The sequence below is a fragment of the Erithacus rubecula genome (assembly GCF_903797595.1).
Source record: "Erithacus rubecula genome assembly, chromosome: 11".
In the NCBI taxonomy this organism is placed as follows: Eukaryota; Metazoa; Chordata; class Aves; order Passeriformes; family Muscicapidae; genus Erithacus; species Erithacus rubecula.
The window spans coordinates 14,194,051-14,219,276 of record NC_136663.1 but is presented as its reverse complement, the minus strand read 5'-3'; the positions used below and the strand labels follow the sequence as shown (position 1 = coordinate 14,219,276).

At 39.9% G+C, this 25,226-nt stretch overlaps 1 protein-coding gene across 1 annotated transcript; it reads left to right on the top strand.

Moving 5' to 3' along the window:
• The first annotated feature begins 1,137 nt into the window (after positions 1-1,137).
• On the top strand, positions 1,138-24,130 carry ATP1B3 (ATPase Na+/K+ transporting subunit beta 3). The gene is made up of 7 exons (XM_079314733.1): positions 1,138-1,418; positions 8,812-8,940; positions 12,726-12,833; positions 13,832-14,019; positions 14,737-14,787; positions 19,704-19,790; positions 21,828-24,130. Exons 1-7 carry the CDS (start codon positions 1,310-1,312, stop codon positions 21,996-21,998), a joined length of 843 nt encoding a protein of 280 aa, XP_079170859.1. The 5' UTR covers positions 1,138-1,309; the 3' UTR covers positions 21,999-24,130.
• The last annotated feature ends 1,096 nt before the right edge of the window (positions 24,131-25,226 follow it).

The window sequence follows — 25,226 nt, the reverse complement described above, 5'->3', positions numbered from 1 at the left end:
TAAAAATTGAGATGGATTATTTCTGGACTAAAATGGAATCTATTGGCTGAGCAGTTTGACACAGAGTGATTATTGAGTGATATGTTATTTTCTGCTGCTGTTCTACAGCAAATAGAATGATTTAGATGACGTACTCTAACAGTAGAGACTACTGAAATCAGACGTTCCAGAGGAAAATAGGTTTATTCTATTTTACACATTGTATTTACTGCTTTCTGACAATACTATGGTCATTGTAAAGATTTAACTAATCATGCTGAAAAATATGTATTTCCTCATAAGAGATTCCCAATCTCTTAAACTGTTTCGCTTACATTTTTAAGATGTACATTTTTGGCGCAGCTTTTTCACTCATGGGTTTGGTCTCTTACTATTTTTAAGAACTGCTTTGATGTAAGAGCTCTCCTGTCACTCGAGCTCTGCGAAGTCCCCGTTTAATGCCACTATTGACACTGGCTGTTCCCTCTGGGTGAGGGGGAACACACTGGAGCTGACTGTGGGGCTGGGGCTGCGCGGGGGCTGCCGCTGCTCCGCTCCCTACTGGGGAGAGAATTCCGGCTCCTGATCCGTGCCAGAGTAAATGGAGGCTGCTGCCGTGCTGCCAGCCGGGGATGGGGAAGGGGTTGTGAGCTGTGCACACGAGCGGCACAGCAAAGGGAGCTTTGCGCCAGGAGCCACTCACCAGCAGCCCTTCTGCAGCACCTTGGCACATTCGTGTGCTGTCACCCCGTGTTTCAGGGCGCTGCAGGATCACGGGGAGTGCCGAGATGGGGGTTACCCTTGCGAGCCTTTCTGTTCCCTGGCACTTCCCTAAGATGGTTGTGCATCAGGACCCGCCCCGCCGCGCAGCATCCCTGGTGCTGCACCGGCCGGGCACATCGCCGGATCCCGGGGGGCCGGAGCCGGCCTGGGAGGGCCCCGGCAGGGTCGGGGAGCGGCGGCCGGGCCGTTGTGGCCGTGCGGGGCCCGCGCCGTGCCCGCGCCCGGCGCTGCCGCTGCGGCGGGCCCGACCCGTGCCCCTGCCCTCGCTCTGCCCCGCAGCGGGGCGGCGCTGGCCGGCAGGGGGCGCGCGCGGCGAGCGGGGACCGGCCGTGGGCGGAGCGCGGCGGGGCCCGCCCGGCGCGGGGGCGCCAAGAGGGAAGGAGGGCGGGATTGGGGAAGGTCCCGGCGTGCCCGGCCCCCGCCCGCTCTCCCGCCGGGCGCCGCGGCCGCAGTTACTTAGCGGTTGGGAGCGGGCGCTGGCTGCGGCTTTTTTTGCCGGGGAGGCTCTGCCGCCGGAGTGCGCGACGCAGCCGCCCCTCGCCTCGCCATGTCTAAGGAAACGAAGAAGCCCTTCCGCCAGAGCATGGCCGAGTGGCGGCAGTTCATCTACAACCCCAACAGCGGCGAGTTCCTGGGGCGCACGGCGAAGAGCTGGGGTAAGCGCTGCCGCGGGGGACAAGGGCGGGGCGGGGCGAAGGCGAGGGGCGGCGGGGAGTGGGGCCGAGCGCGGGAGGTGGGGGGCGCGGGATGCGGGAGGGCCCCTCGCGGGGATGAGGGGGCGGGCTGGAGGGTCCCCGCGGCGATGAGGGGGCGGGATGCGGGAGGACCCCCCGCGGGCATGAGGAGACGGGGTGCGGGAGGGTCCCCGCGGGGATGCGGGGGTGGCACGCGCCAGGTGAGGCGGCTGCGGCGGCGCACGCGCCCCGGAGTCCGTTACAACCGCTGGTCTAAAAATAGCTCCGTCCGTGATAGCGGCGGCGGGGGTCGGGGGAAGGGGCAGCTCCCGGGCCGCGTCCCGAGATGACTCAGCGCCCGCCCCGCAACCGGTGCGGGCCCGCGGGCTGCTCTCCCGCGCGCTCTGCCGGGGGCCGCCGCGATGCGGCCGTGACGGGTTTCCGCCGCGAGGTGCGGGGCGGCCCCGCCCGCGGCATCGCCCGCGCCGCCCGCAGCCTGCGCGTGCCGGGGCAGCTCCCCCGCTCCCGCCGTGCCCGGCGCCCCCCCGCGCTCCAGCGGCGCACGGAATCCAGAATGAATGGGCGCCAATCGCCTTTGTACTTGGAGCTGCAGCTCGGGGAGAGACAGTAAAGGAAAATCCCCAACCCTCCTCCCCAAAAGTTCATGAGCCCCAATTCCAGAAAGTGATCGTTGTGTGGGGTTGTGCGTCATCGTGCTAAATTTGTTCCAGCGTAGGGCTCTTGGGCCTTTTATTTTCTTAAAGGAAGCTTTAAATGAAGGCTCTCCAGTAAAGACTGTGAAGGCAGTGTTTGTTTTCCTATTTTCAGGTAGTCATCCTATTGCTTTCTTGTGAGCTGGAAAGCATGTTATCGTAATCTGGTTGCTTCCAATAAAAATATTTGGCTTTTCCGAGTGTGTTTTCTCATATTAAATAGTTGTACAAATGCTTAATATTAGGATGTTTCTTCAGCCCTCATGGGACATATTTACTGACTTCAGAAAATGCTGCGTCTCCTCCCAGAACTTGGATGTAGTTGGGATACTTAATAGTTGTGCTTACAAAACCAACAAGAGTCTCAGCGTGGTGTTAAGGAACAGGCCAATACATCCTTGGCCTTGACACGATCTCAATGAATGCTGATGTTGAAACTGCGAGGAGGAGCTTTAAGCGGACTGTGCATGGGCTGTGCTTTCTCTGCCGTGCCCCTGTCTCCTGTCTGTCGGGAAAGGGCCCGAGCTCTGACAGGAGTTCCCCTCCATTCAAATGGAAATAAGAGCTTGCAGCCACTCTGCCAGTTGAATAGCAAAGGATAGGAAATTTCCACTATGCTGTTGTCTAGTGATCTTTCTGTACAGGCAGGTTTCCTCAAGTGCGTGGGTTGGGTGTGTGGATTGCAGAAGTCTGGCTGTGTCATGAGTCTGAACAACACAGACGGTAGATATGTTGGAAATAGCTTGCGAGCCTGTTGAATTTTTTTAAAAAGGTGAACGTGAAATCTTCTCTGTTTAAACCTGTCTAGTAGGATAAGTCACTTAGGAAGTTACTAGTCCATGTTAGACCAAGGCCAATAGATAGCATTTGAAGTTGAGATGATTTAGTTGGTAACTGAGTTTCTACAGTTACTTGAGAAAGTATCTGTTGACAGTTTGAATAATTTTTGCTTTGTGTAGGCAAGTCAAATGATTTTACTTCATTAAGAAGTTTTATTTAGTAGTTCAGGTGATTGGCATGTGGTTACTACTATATACCACTTCCTCAGCCTAGACATTAGAAAGTGAGTGTTCAGTAACACCGTATTTTCAGTGTATTTTTTCATCAATACTTGTTTGTTTTGGCATTGCATGATTAACATACTGTGCTTCTTTAATTTAATTATAGTCTGTTTTGGGGTGTGGTGTGTGGCTTTCTGTTTGGCTTGAATTTTTAATGGCAAGACACTAATTGGGTGACTGTTGGCACAGGAGAATATTCAGGGTTTGTTCTCCTGCTCTTACCGTAGGGGTGTGAGCTTAGAGCTCTCTCTCACTGACTACAGTTCCTTTTCTGTTGCTGATCTCTGGGCTGAAAGGCAAAGACACAGGGGAGGAGAGCTCTTATTGCTGGGTCGTTGTGTCTCCAGGGGCAGCACCATGAGAATTCAGCTGGCTCTGGTTCTTCCGTGCATATTTCTCTTGTCTCAAGACAGCTTCCTCACAGAATTAAGACAGGAGCAGTAGAGAAACTGTTAAGTAATTATTCTCAGTATGTGCCTGTTTTGCCCTAGTCTGGCATAGTCCAGGGGTGCTTATGTAAATGGTAACTGCAAGGCAGTGATTCGCTGTGAATTCCAATTTTATGGCATTGGAGTACTCCTCTGCCATCTCCATGTCATGATTTGTGAAAAGATCAAACACAAGTGGTTCCTGCACTCATTTGTCATGTAACAGGTTGCAGTTTAGAGTTTGGTAGAGTTGCTTTTCACAGCTTGGTGCAAACCCTATATAGTGTCTCCTCTTGAGGAAAAAAATTGGAGACCTTATATTTTTGCAAATTTTAGGGGTACTTCAGTTTGAACCTTTCACAAGTTGACATCCAAACCTACACACCCCCCCTGCAAACTCTTCTATTTTTAATTATTTGCATAGTCATTGTTGCTATTAAAAGAGAAAATACTGGGAAAAGCTGCTGATTTGAGGCTGTGCTGTTGTCAGCAGCAAGGAATGAGGGATGCTGATGGTCTCCAAGAGGGGATGGGAATGAGGGTGGGATATAATAGGGTTGAGCAGAGAAAGGAGGATTCTGCAGTCTGCAGGGTGGGGCCTTCTCAAAGTAAAGGGAAGAACAGCATCTGTCTCTGCCTGTAATGGCAAAGTGCCTGTGTCTGCCTAGAGTTAGCAAGAATGGGGTGAGATGATCATAAACGTCTTGTAATGAGATGCTCACTGCATACTCGATGTGTGCACTGTCTTATAAGGTTTTAAATTCTTTTTTCATAAGGTTACAGGAAAATAAACTTTTGCCAAAAAGGATGGGCAACGCAGGCTGTAGCAATATTTAATCTCTGGTCACACTAGATGTCATGTCAAGTGTATTCAAGTCTTTCTGTAAAGCTGGTTGTGTAAGGGTGTTTGAGGTAGAGGTGGCATTGCCTTGAAGTATATAGAAATTCAGACCTACTGAATTTTCTTTTGAAAATAGTTGTATCCTTTGGTGCATATATGTGTTTGTAATTACAAAGACCCCACCGACAAACCCCAATACCTTATTTTTAAGGAGACTTTCCACCGTGTCAGTGGAAATAAATTCTTGTTGGCTGCCATAGCAAAGGATCCAGCTTTGCTTCCTTTTTTTTGTCCTCACTGAATTCCAGGTTCGAATTCAGTGAAGACAAAAGAAGTGCTGCCAGAATTTTAACTGCTTTTCTGACATGGTTATTTTGTCTTCTTTATTGGTGTTTTGAGCAGGGATTTATTGCCTTAGCTTTCTTCATGAGTAGTGTAATATTAAACATTCTGACATCACTATCTGCTATTGCAGTAGAATATTTTTATTTTCCTTGACTCAGATCACTCTGAAAAAAGGCATCTTGCTTTGTCTTCTTGCAGAAATCAATCAGTATGCTCTAGTAGTACATTAAGTGTATTTTGGGTGGGGGGGAGGCACGGGGGTGTTTTAAATGCTTCATCATAGCATCAGACCCTGGATTTTGTGATTCTTCACAGGTGTTGCACTTGAAAGTTTTTATTGTCTCCTGAGGTGTAGCCATATTCTCTGTGGAGCCCTGGTTTATTGTATCATAGAACATAACATGGGACTGAGGTTATATTTCTTCCAAGTCTTTCTCTTCCTCCTTCTGCTGTCATCCAAACCTGGAAAACTGTAATTATTGAGTGTCCAAGAGATAAGATTAGTGATTATTTCATGTGTATAGTTATGTTAGGTCACAGTAAGGAAGTTGTCTGCAGGTGGACTAAAACTGTTTGATGTTCCTGGTACTGGAACAGTGGAAGTCAGTAGGAACATCTCTTGGCTGTTTAAATCCCACTTGAAGATGCTGAAGGACAGTGATGCAGGTGATAGGATCAGTGCAGCATGGAATCTACCAAACCATAAAACCAGAATTCAATTTTTGTTGTTGCAGGTAATGTTGAATAGTTGCTACCCTGTTTGAGGGAGAATTTATATTGATACCTGTATATAAATAATTGTGCATTATAAACAGGTAGATTTGCCAGTCTGATTTATGCCAGAGTAACATGCTTTTCATGTTTGGAAAGCTTGTATTCCATGGAAATGATAGCCAGGCATGTGATACCTTGCATTCACCACGGTCAGAAATTCTGTTTTTCACAGTGGAGAAGTGTTTTTATTCCTGCGAATTAATTTCAGCTAATCACAGTACCAATATGTTGGTCCAGAAATTGAAGTTTTCCAGATTTGACTTGCGTGTCGATGTGGTTAGGATATGAAGAAGTGTTTTTGGTATGGTGATACCTTGCAAAAAGAAAAGCAAACCAAAACAACTAGGTAAATTGCCATTCATAATTTAAAGTTTTTCTTCTGTTATTGTTTTGGTGTGCAACAGTTGAGTTGGATTGCATGTTAGATGTGGAAGCTGTACTTTGTTTGGAGGAAGTATAGAAGATAGCTTTTCACTGTTAGTTGGGTACATCTTGTTTCCTGACAAGAAATCCAGTGTTATGTGAAATTATTTTGGCAGAGTTTCTTGACAGGTTATGGCTTGCACACTGTGATTAGCTAAGGATAATTAGTACTAATAGGCTCACAAAGAGCAGCTTACTCAGTTTGGGGCTGTTGGAAGTTGCACAGGGGATTTTTGTTGTTTGTTTTTTCCCTCTTTAATGTGGCAAAGTAGTGTAAATGGGTCAGTTTAGTGGTCAGCGTTCTGCGGTGCATTTACAAGCTATATTAAAATAAAGATTAAAAATAATCTGTATGTGAGCAGGGATGTGCTTTGCTGGGCTGGGGGAGGCCGGTGGAGCTTCAGGGCTGTGAACAGAAGCCGCCTTTTCCAGCCATGTTCCTGCAATGCCCGGTGGTTGGGCTGCTGCTGGGAGGGACGGGGGCTGGGGAAGGTGCTGCTGCCAGCGCAGTGTCCATCACCGAGTGGGGACCAGTCACTGTTACCCTGTTCTGGTGCTCCCTCGGGGCTGTGAGGGGTCCCAGCTCTGCCCCTTGCTGGGGAAGGGGCTGTGCGGGTGGGCTGGGCACCAGTGACCCCACCGGTGGGGGAGAGCTGCCCCTTCTGGCAGCTCCGAGGCAGGAATGCAGGTGATGTGGTAGTGTTGGCCAAACCAGGACTCTTCGTAGGGCCCTGTCTGCTTAGAGCTGCACACCACGGTGCTCTGATTGCCCATGTTACACCCATCAGTTTTTTCTTTTTCAAATGAAGTTTGGCATATTGTTCTAGAAATATGGGTGTATTCTGAAATAATTTCATTGATTTTTGGTAGCTGTTTGTCTTGTCTGACATGTCAAATTCTTCTGTTCCATTGGGACTGTTCAATAAATTTCTTGTTCCCTTGATGGAAAGTATACTTTCTAGACAGTTTGATGAAAATATCCAATAGTTGATTAGCTTGTATGGATCAAAATGAGAGCTGACCAGAGGCTTTGTAAGGGAGGTTGGTTTTTTTTGGGGTTTTTTTTTTTTTTTTGGTTGGTTTCATAATACTCAGAACACTTTGGATATTAACCAGAAGATCCTTGCTCTGTTTTGAATCCAGTTAAAGAAGTTATAAGCTTATAGGTAAAACAAATTGCTGCTGCTGTGCCAAATACAGATGCAATTTTTGTAATGGCTTTTGTTGACTAGAATTTCTGCTATTTGGCTTTATGTTCTCATTTTAACAGCTAAATAGCTCCTAAGTAACCTTCACAATAAATGTCCAGCTGTATTATTCATTATAGAGTAATCTTGTTTTTGTGTTTGCATACTTTGCTACTTCTAATTGCTGTGTAGACTCTTACATCCTGGTGATTTCAAGTGTGTTTTAAACAGCTGATCATTTTCAGGTTATTGCAGATTGATAGGTAACTTCTACAACATGTGAGACTGAAAGCTAAAATCCCACTGGCATTCAGCTGGTTGCTGTTGAGAACTTTACTTACAATAAAGAATTTGGAAAGCACGTCATTATTTTATTAGATGTACACAGAGTTCTTTTGGGAGAAATAAAACAGGTACTTGGATTTTTAGGAGTCATTGGTCTCTGGGGACCATATTACACTAGAGACTTTTTTCAGTGCAAAATGCAAGCAGTTTCTGGGATGGGAGCCAGGGCTTAGGCTTCCTTCTGTCATCTTCCAGTGGATAGTACATAGCACTGGGGTACAGTTGTTTGCTTTTGCTCTTTCCTTTTCTGTGAAAGGTTAAAAAGTTCTGCACTTGATTCTCTCACAAATCAAGTATCAGTGATAGGATGTTGCATAGTGGTTTTGAAGTGCTCCATAGCTGATTTACATCTCTGGCTTCTGATAGCACACTTACAGCTAGAATATCCAACGCAAAATGAATTTGTGTCAACATTTGGTTATATTTTTTGAATTGGAATGGTTTTCAAGATGACTCTCAGTCCAAGCATCCAGTCCCCTCAGTACTTTTAATAGCTCCCATTCTTGTTTGCAAAGTCTCTGCATATGTCCTTAAGTCTCACGTGCTCAGTCTTAGAACAGAATCCCACACAGTTTTTTTAGGTTGGTATTGAGTCCTCAGTTAATGAAACAAGTTGTAGCTGATAATATCTGTCTATTTGGTGGGGTTGCTGGGTCCCCAGGGTAGATTGGTAAAGCAGGTGTGTGTTAGGCTGGAAAAATCTGAAGAGAAGGCTTGGTTTGTTTTCAAAAACATGTGCAGGAGGCATTTTCACCTTGAGGAGTATCTTGTAACAGGACATGTGTGAAGGACTGCTCTGTGTGGAGTTCTCTCAAGTATCAGCTATGTTATTATAGCACCAATTGCTTCCTCCCTGGTCTGGATCCAGTATAATAATTTTATCTTTTCCCTCAGTTCTTTCATCCTCCCAACAACCAAATACAAAGCTAAAATTCCAGTAAAGAAGGGACAGGTTTTGTTTTTTTTCCTAATGCACTGCTTAGGCATTTTTGCCAGCTTTCTTATATGGTCCAAAGAGTGGTTTTTAATGCTTTTCATTTAAAAATAGAGATGTCAAAATGCCCTATAAGCTTTAGGAACCAGAAAGTATTAAGGAAACCTCTTTGTATGCATTATTGTGCACTGTGCATTACATATGTATGCTAGAGGCGTATATGTGATTACAAACATTGCATTGCTAATTTCCCATTCTTGTTTTTCAAAATAGATAATGGAATTAGATGAAACAAAACCAGTAATTTTATCCTTTTCTTTACAGGATTGATCTTGCTATTCTATCTGGTATTCTATGGCTTCCTAGCAGCACTCTTCACATTCACAATGTGGGTTATGCTTCAGACGCTGAGCAATGATATACCGAAATACCGTGACCGCATTTCTAGTCCAGGTAACACTGTATTTATTTTTTTCATAAGCCTCTGTCCAGTTAACAACTGAGGTTCATTTGAGAGCTTTTCTGAAGTGTGAACTACTTACTGGAGAGAGATCATGGTCACTGTGCAGTTATTTGCAGGTTGCAAAAGTAAAATTTGTTGTGGCAAGTTATATATGTTTATAGCATAAATTCAGGCAGAAGCTTTTCGTGTATATGTACTATTGCTGTCTTTTCCTCTAAGCTCCTGTCAGTGGTTTTTGTCATATAGACCACAGTTTTGCCTGCATATCCACACAGCATGCTGATATAGAAGTGGATTTATAATTTAACCAGATTGCTGTAAAGGTACTTTAAACCAGTTCTCTTGGATCAGATGGAAGACCACTTTGATGAGTGTTTGATACTTTGCAGAAGGTACAGGAAAGCTGTAACTGTTTATGTGATCTGCTCAAGAGCACATGAGGACTATGGGACAGAGGGATGTGCAGAGTTTTTGTTAGTATGTTAGGTAGTTTCCAGCTGACATGGAATGACTGTAAATTTCAGGGATTGTAGACCTGTTACATAGAGAAACTGCTACACTAGAGAAAGGGTCCTGTTTTATGATGAAGCCGAGTCTGTGTAACATGGAGCTACCACTGAAAGTGGTGTCTTGCTTCCTTTGTGTACGGCCTACCTGTCTCACTGCTGGCTGTTTCAAGGAACTGTATGTTAGAAAAAACAGCCCTGTACAAATAAGAATGAGTAATAAGGTGGTTGTCTTCCCCAGTATAATAATATATTGGTGGAAGTGAGACAACATTTTTTTGAATATTTTTTTCCTTCTCTTGAATGCAAAGCTCTTAAAATTAAACTTCATTTTGCAGCTGTATCCACACTGAAGATGGTAGTGATCTTTGTGTGAGCAAGTTGCAGTTGGGTCAGTGTGATAAACATCTCTGGATTCTTAACAGAATGTATTTTGGTATAGTGTTCTGGCTTCTCTAACAAGTGTCATATTGTAAGGGATTCTGAGGTTTTGTGCCATTTTTTCAAGATAAGAATGAACTAGATGCTGTAAAGAATTAACTTTTTTTTAAAAAGAGAGAAGAAAAATAAGTGAGGGGGAAAAGAAGTGGCTTAGTTGACCATTTTTCCCCATTTCCAATGTGTCTGTTGTAGAAGTCAGTAGCATTGTAGTGGATGGAGCTGTGGATAGCTGTGGTTTAATGTTAGGCTTGAGTGACATTTGTTCTCAAGTAGTTTAGAGTATTGATTTTCCTTGGCTTTGAAATAAGTCATAAGGGATGTTTGATTTTAGAAGTGTGTATGCCACAATTAGTTTTTAATTGAAGAATTCCTGTAACATTTCTGAATTAAATCTCTTTATTAATGATGTCTTTAGTAACTTATACATTAAAGGTAATCAAATTGCTTGTTTCTGTTTTAATGTTTCTCCTTAACTCTGTCGTTTTTCATTTACAGTGAGACATGTAATGTTCCTGGCTGTAAACTCAAATTCTTTAAAAAACCCTAAAATCTACACACAAAACGTGGATGCCGTAGGTCAAAGGTTCTGCTCTTATATTAAATGTACTTGGCAATCTCACAGTTGATTTGTTTGATAATTGATATCTGACTTGCATTGTACACTGGGGTGTAATAGTATAAATCAAGTCCAGATGATTTTGAAACCTTTTTTGTTAAATCCCTCCTGGAATTGTTAAATAATGTAATTTCTTCTGCAATCCTAGATGTGATCCTGTGCTGAGGCAGTTAATTCTGTTCCTCTAGAAGAGCTCAAATCCTGCATCTCTCACAGTCTATGCATCAGTCCTCAAATAGCTTTTTTGGTAGAATTTGCATCATAGTTTTTAGGCAGAATATAATCCACTGGAAGTGGAGTAGTTCCCTCTTCATAGGATGTTTCTGATGTTCCCCTGAAGCAGTAAATGTCTTGAAATTATTTTTTCATTCATTGATGACTAGTTTAGTTAGTCATATTCCCTTTGAAAAATACCATCTAAGTCCTTAGTTTACATTCTAGTTCTGTACATAAATCTCTTGTCCCCTAAAAGCTCTTAATGTGTAAAAACTCTTCAGTGATTTTTCAGCCCTGCTACTAATTGCCATTTATTTTGTTGGATCTCAGTTCAGTGTGAAAGCCAGAAAATTACTGTAATGATGCAAAGTAGTCTGCAGCCAAAATAGTGTTTGTAGTTTTATATGGACTGTCAGTCATTAAGGCCTTTACTTGTGGCTTCCATGAAAATAATTTAATTGCTGTTATTGCAAAAACGAGGATTTATGGTTGATTTGGAATCCTATAAAATACCTAGAATAAAAAACTTTAAATTGTATCTCGATTTTTTTAAAAGCTGAAAGGTATTTTTGGATGTGAATTTCTAGTATAGATGTTTATTATTTGCAAGTTGCAAGTATTTGTAAATAATTTCTGCCTTTGGGTGAGAAGCTTGGCCATTTCTGTAGGTAAATCTTTAACAGACTTGGATGCTGAGCTACACTCTTGATAGGCTTTACAAATCCTTACTGTGATGGTTAACAGCGATAACCAAACTATCTTCCCACTGCAGTCTTACTTTCTTAAATCTTTACTTTTTCATAAAGAAGGCCTGGTTTTAAGTTTTTGTTTGTGTGATTTTTGTTATCTGCCTTAAATTGAATTAATCTAGTTTTAATTGATTTTTGCCAGAGGACAGGAAAACATGGCATCCTAAGATCATACAATCAATTGCTGTGTAATTGCAGCTTCTTTCTTTTTGCCAAATTTTACTTTGATCAAATCATTTAAATCTCTGCTGCCATATCAGGTGCTATTTCATCTGCTGCTGAAGCTGTGATGAGTGATAGAAGCATCAGGTACCTGTGTAAGTGACAGCTCCTGGTGGTGCAGGCTGGGTGTGTCAGTGTGCTTTTTGCTTTCACCTGCTCCAGAGAAATCCCAAAGAATGAACTCTGCAGCTTTCTGGGCCATATGCTGGGAAGCAGGGGCAGTTGAGCCCTTGAGAGGGCCATGCTTACTCTGTTCCACGTGTGCCTTGTTGATCCTTCAGCTGGGGCTGAGGATGGTGCTCCGTGGTGCTCCGTGGCCCGGCAGCTCCCAGCTCTGGCTGCGGCCGTGGGCGCTTTGAGCCGGAGTCCCCAGGGACACCCGTGTGGCACAGGGAGGCAGCTCCGAGCTCCCAGCCCAGCTCCCGAGCTCTGGGAAGTGTCTTGCATTCTCCATGGAACAGGTGGCACCTAAACTTTGTTTGAGGAGAAAGCTGAAAACTAACTTGGCTTGTCTGTTTTGACTGGGGTGACTTTCAAGCCACCTTTATGCATAATCAAATTAAAAAAAAATAATTTTTTGTGTTTCTAGGAGAATAATGCGATCATAGCTTCACTTTGTATTGCATAAGGCTTTCAACTATTGATTGAAGATTTTCTGAGTGTGCTTTTGGGATTTTTTTTTTCAATTATTTTTTAAGCTTAATTTGCTGAGCGTGGAAAGCGGATCAATAAAAATCTTTGATTGAAAGTGATTAAACTTGTGATTTTGCTTTTTCTAATCACTTGGTTTGGTTTGTGAATTGCAGTTATACATTGGGTTGGATTTAAATGTTAATTAATATAATGCTGATTTTGATTACTGGAAACAGGAAGCATCTTCCAATACTGTGGAATATAGGGGCAACATTAATGTTTCTTTACAGATGATAGACATTTTCCAATTTAGGGCTATTTGAGTAGGGGTTAGAGTGATGAAGGAAAGATAAGTTGCTTAGTTCCTAACTTTGAACTCTTTTCTTTTTAAGGACTTATGATTTCACCAAAGCCAGACACTGCATTGGAATTTTACTTTAACAGGAGTGACAGCCAGTCATATTCAGAATATGTTACTACACTTCAAAACTTCCTTGAATGTAAGTTGCTTAGAATTGCCCAAGTCATTTCGGAGTCTTAATGCATTATTTTATATATGTGCCTATATGTACACTTACTCTAATTATATGGAAATAAATTGAAAATATTAATAAGTTTAACCCCTCAGAAAAGTTGTAAGCCAGAATGAAGAAGGTGCTGTGAAATCTCACCTGTGTGCATGAGTTGCTTTGTTAGCTATAGCTACACTTGAATCTCTCTATATTCATAGTTTTGGTGCCTGCTAAAAGCTTCTGTGAGTAGACTTTTCTTTCAGAGCTCTCTAAGGGTTCCTGGGAGGAGTGCTGCATTTCATGACTACCTGCCTCTCCTGCAGTTCTGTGGATCTTGCATTGAGGATGAACTTTCCCTTTTTCCACTGTATCTTACTAGCTGGGAGCTGGGGTGTAAGGGAAGAGAAGAAACCATGAAGTATCTTAAATGGAAGTAATTTAGCATTTGTGACAGTGTGGTCTATGCACTTCAGGAGCACAGGAAAGTGCAAAACAACTTGAGATGTTAATATAAATTACAGTACCTGATGTAAATGTAAATTTAATATTAATTATTGAAATACTTTTAACTTTATCTGTGTATTTGCAAAAGAAACAGGTGCAAAGGGTAAGCTGGTTGAGTTTCCTGGTAAAAACTTGATTGTATTTAATACATTATTGGCTTAAAATATGTACTAATTTTATGTACAGAAATTAATGTACAGAATGTGTACAGTATTGTACAGAAGTTGTGATTGTTACAATTTGAAAAGCAGGAAAGTATTAATTCTTCTGTAATACTCTCTTATTTTTCATTCCAGTACACTGCTACTTGTCTATATGCTTGGAAAAAGTGTTTAAGATAGATGTAAAAGGCAGTGCTCTGAAAATACTTCTTTGAGAAAACTATTAGGGAAGTAACACAATAATTATTTATATAGGCATTGCAGGTTTTGGCTACTTATATGCTTTGTACCATTGATTTACAATCTGTTTTTGTTTCATAGCATATAATGATTCAAAGCAGTCCCAAAACATAGTGTGTACCCCAGGACAGATCTTTGATCAGAGTGATGCTGCTGTTAAAAAGGCTTGTCGATTTAACATCTCTCAGCTTGGACAGTGCTCTGGGAAGGAAGATGCAAATTTTGGCTATTCTAAAGGAACTCCCTGTGTGCTTGTGAAAATGAATAGAGTAAGTGCATACTTATATTTTTATTTCTTAATACAAGTGCTATCAACTACTGCTGTATGAAAAAATTACTGTGGAAAGGACTGAAATATACATTCAGTTTGCTACTCAAGATATTTGCATTTTTGAGCAGTACAATTTACTGAAACATTGAGCAATTTTGGAGAGTAGTATGAAGTGACCTTTTTGAGCATTCTAATACTTACAAGTACTGGCTTTGACAGCTTGCACCAGAGTATCTGAATCCCATTTTAAGAAGTATACTTTTCTTTGCTTTTATTTGCTGTTTTATGAAACAGATTCTAAACCAGTCTGCAAAGTAGGGTTTTACGTCATGTCTGTGTTCCAGAGCTCTAACTAGAATGTAATGCATTCTGTAACTCTTAAACTATGAATGTTGAGGAAAGCTTTACAAAGTATTTGAATTTTCAGTGATGTTGCATGTTACATGAATTGTTGACTGGTTTGAGCCATTAAAATTGCATGCTAAATGTAAAATAAGAAAACAGTACTTTGTGACTACTGTACTACTATTTTGAGTTAAACTGAGTGAGCTATTTAATTTAACAATACTTTAAATCTTAGTCCTAGTTTAAAATTGTGTTCAGTTAATGACACTGGATAGATTTGATCCCTGTATGAACTTATATTTAGTGAGGGAAAAGTTATAATTCAGTCTGTAAAAATGGTCTGTAAATATTTTAACTTTGTCTCTTTTAGATAATTGGATTAAAGCCTGAAGGAGAGCCACGTATAGAGTGTACACCTAAGGTCAGTTCAGAATGTAAGAAATAAGTGTGTTGTTTATTTTCCTTGTGATTGAGGAATAATGAAGTAGCTTATTTCACTCTTCCCTTCTTAGAGATTTTGTACTTCTGTTTGTGTTTTTCATCTTACTTTGTGTCTAATTTAGTTTTATTGTCTTTAATTTCTTCAGTGTACTTATAGAAACATTTTTTTGGTTGTTCTTTCATCCTTAGATGTGTTTGAGCTACCTGGTTTGGTTTAGAGTTGAGGAAAATGCAGATCTGTTTTTGTGGTTTTGTTTACTTATTTATTATATTTTATTTTCCCATTTCATAACCTGTATTTTTATTTTTTCTCCATGCTGCAAGTGCACCTTAGACAATTTTATAAATGATGGGTAAGACAACTGTGTGTGAAAACTAATGTTACTGCTCAAGTAAAAGTTGCCTTCAAATCAAGTATAAACTACTTTTAATAACAGCTAATCTTTGCATATTTTGTTATGTACCAATGGATTTATACAGAATGTTTTATTGCAATTATAATAATTGCTTTGACTTATGGGTGTTTTTCCTAGACTGCTTGGGGAGCAGTGAAAGCCTTGGTAAGTCTAGCTTGAGCAAGAGGCAGAGTCCTGGCTTTTAGCTTCTGGTGACTGATAAAAGTGTAGGCTGGGAAATATCAGCAGTTAATGAGAAAAACACCTCTATGGGTTTCTGCCTTCATCCTAGATACCTGTGGTAGGCACAGACTTCAACAGTTGTTTTTTATGGAGTCTTTGAAAGTTTTGATCACTCCATGGCAGTCCATAGCAATCAAAGGCGATTCCTCCTCTTACTTGAAGTTGATTTTTTTTTCCTTCCATTCACAAACCGCACATCATTGTTCTCTTAAACAATATAAAGCAATTAAGCTCCTTCTACTGTACTCTTTTTTCCTTTGACTTGTCTAATTTATAATTTGTTTTGCAATGTGATAGCCCAAACTGGACAGAAGTTTGCCACTAGCTGAGGTATTGTTAATGACAGCATTTCTCCCTTTGTGATCACATTGAAAGCCAGGTGATTTTGTTTGTAATACACTAGTCTTTATTTTGTTTTACTACTTAAATAATTTTTCTGGTTATTTCCCAATCTGTATTTGTAGATGTGATTTCTTGAAATTCACAACTTTCAATATCTTTTTGGCCCCTCCTCTGCCATTTTTTTGGATCATTTTAAAGGGATCAAGTTCTCTGAAGTGTTTTGTACTACTTAGCTTGGTGCCATCAATGAATAAACTTGGGTTTGCATCTCAAGTCCTTATTGCAACATGGAATAGGATCCAGAGCAGTCATCTTGATTTCACCTGAAATATCTTGTGTTGAGAGCTAATGTTCAAGTGATTTATAAAATATCTATGGCAATCCTATTTTATGATTGTATTTCTTCAACTTTTGCCTATTGATGCTCTGAGACAATAGTAAAAACTAAGCAAATTATACTTTTATTTACTCTCTTAACTGGTTTCATTAGCAAAACAGTAAGCTTGATAAGAACTTGATTGATAATGGTGGCAGTTTTTGATTTTTTTTTTTTGTTTGTTTGTTTGTTTTACCCTTTGGGATACATGGAGATTTATTTTTTTTCTTGCATCCTCTTTCTATAGATACAAAGTTCTGCTACCGTATCCACTTCAAATTGTGTTCTACACAAATGAGATGGTTTTGAATTTGAAAATTATTAATCTTACTAGTTATTTAGTGACTTCCAGAGAAGTATTTGTCAGGCTTTGCTACTTGGAATGCATCTATTTTATCTTTACTAGCCTGTTCTCACCCTAATTCCAAATAATTTACTTTCTTAGGACATCTTAGGTACCAGTTAGAATTTTAGAATTCATCCTGTAGATTTACTGTTCACTGATTTTTATTTTCCTTTCATCTCTATTTTTAAATATTTCTTACAATTAAGAGTCATAGAATGGATACAGTTGGATGGGATCCCAGTGGTCATCTGGTCCCACCTCCCTACTCAGGCAGGGTCATCCTAGAGCCTGTGGCACAGGGCTGTGTCCAGACACTTCTGGAATATCTCCAGTGAGGGAGACTCCACACACTCTCTGGACAATCTATTCCAGTGCCCAGACACTGCACAGGAAAAAGGTTTCTCTTCGTGCTCAGATGGAACTTCTGTGCATCAATTCTGTGTATATTGAGAGTAATTTGGAGAAGTGTCTACCTGGACTTGGCATACCATGTGACTTTTAATGGTGTTTTTTCTTTTACAAGTCTCTCAAATACAAAATTAGGTTAAGAGCTTCTGTCTGCACATCCTGCCAGTCTTGGCCACCTGAAGCATTCTAAGTTTTTCAGTGTAGAATTTATGTTCTTCAGGTATTCTCATGTGAGGTGAATCCTTTTTATTCTCCCTGCACTTTTTATATGAGATTTTTTTTTAATGGAAAAATTTTACATAGATGGGTGATTTCAGAATCAGCACACTTATAGCTGGGGATGCTTCTTCTTCTGCCCTCATGTAGTTGAAGCAGTCATCACTGTAATTTCTGTAGATGAGGGAAGTTCACAGTATCAGACACTAATTTTACAGCTAGCTCTTCCTCTTGCATCCTGTAGGAAGTAATCTGTAGTGTTGAGAATCTCCACGAAGAAACAAGTCAACAAAAGATTCTGTCTCCAGGAAGTTTGAAACATTTTAGTTCTTTAATTTGGGGCCAGAGCTGTGCAGTTTCACATGTGCTAGAATATCTTGCAGCAGTATTTATTTCAAGTTAAAACAACCTCTACTGAAAACTGGTAATTTTTTTTTTTTTTTTTTGTTCTTAACTAGAGAAAAGAGGCCTTAATTCCAAAACACTTCTTTTTCTGCTGTTTATTGACCATCTTGACTTGGTGTTATGTATCACTTTGTAGTTGACAGGAATAAAGAGGGGCTGTATGAATGACAATCTACATGCCTTGCTTTTGTCAGCATACTCAGGATCTGAGTTAACTTGCTTTTTGTGTAGAAGTATGTTATTTTACAGTTCCTACTAATGGATGCTGCTCTTTATCTTCTCCATTTCTTCTAAAGTGATTATAGACCATTCCTTCTCAAGTTCTTTCCTTGGATCTTTATTATATTATTTCAACATCTAGCAAATTCTTCTTTCTAAACTAATCTTGATTAAGACCCAGTTAGTGAGGTGGAAGTCTGTCTGTCCAGCTAAGTTGTCTGATTTTTAGATTTGCTGACTGTCAGCAGCTCTTTGTAGAAACTACGTGATAAGCAGAAAGGGTGACACTCTCTAATGGACTGATTCTTGAAGTTCTTCAGCAAATGCAGCTTATTTAGGTGTTTTTTGGTTTGCTTTTTCATGTAGTGATATTAGTTAGGATTGTTTACTCAAGAAGATCTGGAACCTCCCCCCAGCAGTTGCACTAGATAGGCAGCTGCATGTCCCAGAACCTCCCTGCTCTTGCACTGATAGCCTAATGCATACATTTAGTGTATAGTGATGACTGCATGCATGCCTTGTATTTAGCTGCTCCAGAAAGCACTACTCCTATTTACTTTGCCTATATTATTCCATATGCTGATTATTTAACCATTATTTTAGCAATATATTTGAAAAGTGAGTATTTTCAGCTGCATGAGCTTTAAGTGTAATAAAGAATAATGGCAAAAATCAACATATTCCTGCTTAATAGTTATAAATACAAGCTCAAGGTCTGAAATACTTAATAAACATATATTAATGATTGCAGTAATTTTGACTGCAAAGGAATGCGAATGTGGCCATATCCTAAAAAAATATTACGTGTTCTTTTGAGGAGGTGAAAAGAAGATAACCTTGAGCTGTAGCTTGTTCTTAAATATGTTTTGATCTTACTGCAATTGTCTTCTGAATTTTGTACGCTATCTATTAAAATTTTTAGCTGTTGTGTATGGTAATAGAGAAACAACAATGAAACTTTCTGATACATTCCAAACTTGTGAGTTACATGGAACAAGCAGTGGTGTTCTGAGGTTACTTTTAGCTTTTTGGGGGGGTTGTTTTAATGACATTTTTCTTGGTTATGGTAATATATTTAATTTATTACAGAAAGTCCCATTAGCTGTGGGCATTTCCTGGTGGTTTGAACTTGCAGTAGTTTGATATTCTGCCAGGATATACAGGCTTGAAGAATGTTGCATATAGGGAGAAGTGTTTGTGTATTGCTATACTGATAACCTGTGTCTGGACAGCTATACATTTTGTATATTTTATGGATTGAGTGACTCCTTAGAAATTAGGCAGCAGCTTTGTAGGTAGCTGCTTCTTATTCCAGGATTTAGGATTGGAGGGGCCAGTGGAGTGATAATGCCTGCATCTGTATATATTGTTCCTCTGAGGTGGTGATGTAACTCCAGTAATATCACCATTTTAACCATTTGGGTTTCTTCTTATCTGGCCTGTATTTGAAGGATAGAGGGCACCTAATGTTAGGAATGACACTGTTGCAGAGAGGTGTCATTCTCTGTGAAGGCTTTTATCACTACATGCTTGAGAGGCTTAAAAGCCTGGTTTTAAATGAACATGGTTCACCAAAATACACAGGCTTGCTTGGAGATATTTGGAATTTTAATTAAATATTGGAGGGGTTGGGTTGTTAAATTACTCATTACAATGAACATACTCTTCCCCCCTCCTCATTTCTTTGACTCATAAGTGGGAAGGCAAGCTGTCTTTGACTTGATTGCCAATTTAAGCAGTACTGCTAATCCTTACTACTGCAGATGTGTGCAGTGTTTGCCACACATTTGCCAAAAGAAATCTACTTTGGGTTATTCTATGAGTTTGTAAGTCAGTTGCCCTTCTTTAGGTATCTTGCACTTCATCATTGGGTTATCATTTTAATTTCACTTGTTTTTATGCGAGTGAATGTTAATTTCTACTTTTGTTGCTGTCTGCAATTATAGGAAGAAGGCATGGTTAACATAAATTATTTTCCTCCTAATGGCATGATGGACTTGATGTACTTCCCATACTATGGGAAAAGCTTGCATGTAAGTATCCCTTAATGATGGTCTTCACTTTCAATGTTTTGTTTCTGTGTACATTTGCAGCTGCTAGTAGCAGATTAATTCTGAAGGTTGGACTTTGTAATGAGGTGCTGCTAAGGAATATTGGAGATACAGATGTTGCACAGCACTCCATGAGGCTGGAGATGTGCTTTGGCAGACATGAACAAACTGGACATTGTCCTGATGGAGGAGTGGCTGTACACCAGCAGTCTTGAGAGTGGCTGCTCTTTTTTGCTCATAGAAATCTTTTGGAGTATTTTTGAGTGCAGGGAAAGGCAGGGGAAGTGAACTGTCTTCATATTACAATACACTTTCTAGTACTTAATCTTGGGTGTTTTTGTATAGGATATTAAGTTTACTATTCCTTATGGTGGTGTTCATTATATTTTCTTTCTGTGGCTCTGTGTGTCATGTTTTCTCTTTGCCCTGTTTTATGAAGAAGGACTTCAAGGCAGCAGATAGGTTTGGGATTTCCAAAACTTTGTTGTAAAAACCCCAAACTCACTGTATACTTTATGAACGCAGTATACATGGAATCAAAATTCCAGTTTCTTTTGGAACTTGAATTTAATTTTTTCTTGCATCAATTTGTGATCACTGTATGCAGAAAATCTGTACCTTCTATAAAATAGGAAATTATATTGCCTATTATGACCAAGTTATTTAGTCTAATTGAAGATAAAGGTACTTTTTCAAACATAAATCTGATAGATCCATAGAGTACCATGGTGGGTGCTTGTAATTTCTCCTAAGTGATTTTTGTATTAAGTTACCCTTCTGTCAGTTATTTTTCCAGTGTACTCTCTACCTGTAGCAGTTCCATAACCTTTTTTTCCTCACATGGCTTTTACTAATGAGGAAGGAGCTTGTTTTCCTTCAGCATTTGCTTTCATGTTACTTCTGGGCAGTTGTGCATTTTCTGTTGTGTTGCCGTGTTATTTTATTGGTACTCCATCTATTCACTTAGGCATGCAAATTAAAGAGATTGTGTGTGCTTCCAGCAGCTGGAGTCAGTACAGACTCTATCCTGTTCTTGGAATGAAAGAATAGAAAAGGAGAGCACTGCTCCCCTAAGCAATGCAAAGCACAGCATCTGTGCACCTTGACATGTCAAGACCCAGTTTGTACCAAGGATGGGATGAAAAACTTTACTAACAAATTCCCATCTTGCTACTATACTGATCGAAAATGAAAGATTATGAAAAGACACTAGTGAAGAATGCTATTCCTTGCTTGAATTAGGTGATGTAGAAAAAGTTTTTTTATTATTATTTTTCCCTCCCCAGTTTTTGGTTCATTGTCTTTTCATGCTCTTTGTCATGTGGAGCAGGGGCTATGGTTTTATGGATTCTTGCTTATGTGAGGCCTAATTCTCCTAATATTTGCTAGTGAGGAAAAGAAGAGGTGGTAAGGAAAGTTGTGAGAAGTTTGCATGTTTGACTAGGTCTCAAGAGTCTGGATTGATTTCTTGGCTATGCAACAGAATTTTTATATCAGTGTGGAAATGTTAAATTACTTTCTTCTGTAAAGGAGTTGAGAAGATTTGAATAAACTTCCTGTCCTTGTTCAGGTAGGAGCCAGAAAAGTGCTAGTATCTGCAATTTTGTGGTCCAGGATGGTTTTTGTCTTTTGCTGCTCAGTACAATGAACCCAACTCTGACGTTGGAGAGTGTTCCAAAACAGGCAGAGGAGTCAGTAGAACAGGTTGGAAGACACTTGTTTCTGAGGTTCTTTCATTGGAGGTCTCTAGAAGAATTGGATCTAATAAAAAACGGTGAAGTCATATGTCTCTTCAAGATGCTGTCTGTGACTAAAATTATGCTGAATATATTAGTAAAGAAATATGAAGAATGTGTTTCTAACCTGGGAAAATAAAGTGTCTTACCTGAATCAGTTTGGACTTTGAAAAGTTGGGTTTCTAAGTAGCTTTTTGCTTAACTGTTCTGGTGGATTAAATGTTAATTTAATGCTAACTTATTCTGGTCTCTCAAATATTTTCCCCATCTTTCTGTTTACTAGGCTCACTATTTGCAGCCTCTAGTGGCTGTTCAACTAGCAATTAGCCCCAACGGTACCAAAGAAGAAATAGCAATTGAGTGTAAGATTCTGGGCTCACCTAATTTAAAAAATCAAGATGACCGTGACAAGTTTCTGGGACGAATTGCCTTCAAAGTTCTGATGTCTGAATAGCTGGAGTAAGCACTCTCCACAAAGTAAATGTTGTGTTGTCTGTTTTGCATCAGCTGGACATGCCATTCTAGGATATGAGACCACCTTGAAGAATGTTAAGGTGGTTTATGGCATTCAGGGTAGCATAATAATATGCTTCCAAATTGTATGTTTAAATTCCCTTAAAGTAAATGCCTATCCTGCTTTCTGCCTGCCCCGTTGGAACAGTGTACAGACTATAGTTATGTCATAGGGACCTGTAAATAGCTGTTTTCAAACACATAATAATGGTGACCTTTGTCCTGCTCTAAAACGTGGTTTTATCCTCCAAGTGAGTGTCTCATGCTTAATGTGCTGTGCTCTGTAAATATTGTATTGATTTAACACTGGTTTAACTGTCATATCTCAATGCTGACACAGTTAGAGGGATAAATAATAAATGGTACCTGATTGACATAGTGATTTCTTTGTAAGAGTAAACACCTCCAGCATAAATTGTGTGTATGGGAGTGGGTGGGTCAGTGGATGGATGGCTGTGTGGAGATGCCTTAAATTGTAGCCTGGGTGGCGTGGGAGAACTCAAGTGGATTTTAAGAGTTGGTGTGAATATCTGAAAGTAAGTGCTCAACTAGTACTTCCTTGTGCTTGTCACTGTGCAAGTATTGTGTACATGTAATACTTGGTATAGAGTTTGGTGTTCTAGCTGAGGAATTGAACCTTTCTTTGTGTTGTTAATTGCTTGTAATATGTGGAGCACAAATAAAATCTATACAATATTTTGAAACTTTTTAGTTCAGAAATATCAATAGAAAATTTAAATAGTTCAGGATCCTAGTAACAATTGTTCAACAGAGCTGCTTGAAAGAAGTGGCCTCACTATTGTGGGAATAGGCTTTGATTTTCCAATTTAAACATTTCTGGAAGAACCTCTGTTTAAGAAAAAAAAAAGGAAAAAGGATTGTCTTGATTAAACATTCTTTAATTTATACATCTGTTTTGTCGCATCATTTTAACATTTCATGTCTTCATCTGCTCTTTCATTTTGGGCTTTCTGTGTATTTCATCACCATCCATTTAGAAAATTGATGTCATCAACTGCTTTATACAAATACCTTCTTGACTTGTGATTAGTTACTTGCAGTGTTACTTAAAGTGCAGCTGCTAAAATAACTGCAACCAGCCTGGTTTGCTCGTGACTGTTGCTGACTTTGAAGCAGGCTGAGCCATGCTGTTAGGCTGACTTGGGCAGTTGAGCTGACATGCAATTTATATTACTCTTCCCCAAGGTTTTTGTGTCTTTTGGTCTAGGGGAGGGTGGGCTTGAGCACATGGTTCACATTCTGATGTCTTCCCAGTATTAAAGACCACAGCAAATCTGCATTTGTGTAAATACCTGTATGTTGTGCTAGTTAGGCCCAAATTTGTTACTTAATAATTTTTATACCTAATTATTACAGTGGTTTTTAATATTTTATTTAAACAAATGAAGGATTTCTAAAATTCAAGATCCGGTCTTAATGCCCTGCTTTAATTTTGGGGCCAGTCTAAGCCACATTAGTGAAAAACTTTTAACAGCTGTGCAAGCCTACAGTGATGCACAGTTGGAGGAAGCTGCTCTTAATGGGACTTGAACAGTGTCTTAAACCTCATTAAAAATAGATTTATATTGATCTGATACCATTCAGCATGCTTTTTGTTGTCTACAAAAGAAAGTTGTTGTTCCTACAAAAGGCAATGAATATTTTTGTAAAAATGGCATGCATTAATACTGAATGAGATGTTCTTTCAAAATATTCCATTACTAATGTTTTAAATTATGCACTTTTAGAGCTGGGATACCTGGCTTCTTGAAGATATGACTAATTGCTTCTCGTGTATTAATACTGCCTGAAGTATTTTAATAGTTGTGAGGGACCTTAGGTGTAGATGTTGCATCTGACAATGAAAAGGACTAGCTTCATGTAAAAACTTCTCACATTTGTGTTCACTTAGGAATAATAAGTTCTGGAGAAACACTCCATTTTCAAATGAGCTTGTTTTTTGCAACAATTTCTCTCTCGACCTATCTTGTCTATAGACAAAGCATGAAATGGCAACTTTTCACCAGCACTTTTCAGACAGATAAAACTCAATAAACTCCTGTTCTCCCTAGATTCTGTACAAGTGTTGTTTGTTTGGTTTGTTTTTTTTTTTAACATGTAAAGATTATCAGTTGGGAGAAGAACAGTGGGGGGGGGGAACCAAAACTACCACTTTGGGAAGGGTTCAGCTATCAAAATAAGCATGTAAAGTGTATGTGGGTAGTAAATCTAGTGTTAAACAATTAAACTGAACTATTTCTCATTTGCATCTTGAGTAGATAAAGATACAGCAATTATCTGTGAACAGGTGTACAGACTGTTAGGATAGGATAAAATTACTGTTTTCCTTCATATGAACTTTAGGATAAAGGTTTTTTAGCCTTCATTTTAAATTATTAATGAAGATTTAAATTACTTTACATTTTGCCAGAAACCTAAAATGTTAAACTTTTATACTGGTATATTCTTACAAGATAACTTTTAGTGTCTTCAAGTCTGGAACAAAGACTTTTAATTTCAGAACTGTAAAGTTGCCAGTGTGTATCCAAAAATGCTGAGGTGCCTTCTCCTTGCCATGCCCCACTCCCCCTGCCACCCCCCACCTGAACACACACACTGGGTTACAGGGAAGCTGAGGAGAAGCTTGTCAAGAGAAAAAATGAGCTGTAAGGTTTTATTTACATCCATCATGCAGTAGATAAGATGGTGCCTTGAGGACAGCTGACATTTAGCACTGACTGGCAATTCCAGCTGGGGATGAGGCTGCTTGTAGAACAATAGTAAAGAAAACTTTCCTTTGGTAGTGAAATGTCTGTTGTAGTAGTTCCCCAGCAGTAAAGAGAAAATCTGGATGCAAACGAAGAATAGAAAGAAGAATTCTAGACTAAAGGAGTTGTGAATCAGTATGGAAACAAAAACAGGAGTGGGGAGGGTGGGTATTGTTTTTTTTGTGGTTTTAATCCTCTGCACCCTGCCTCTTTGTCAGTAGGAGATTTGGAAAGGAAAAATATATTTCTCAGCACCAAGCCTTGCTGAATGGTCTCACACAATTTTTTAAATGCAGTGTTCTCAGGAACCTGGTACTGAACCTGGATTTGCCTTGTTTAAGTCTACCTCTCTGTGAAGCTAAATACTAATACTAAAATTCTTGTAGCTTTCAGTACTAGTA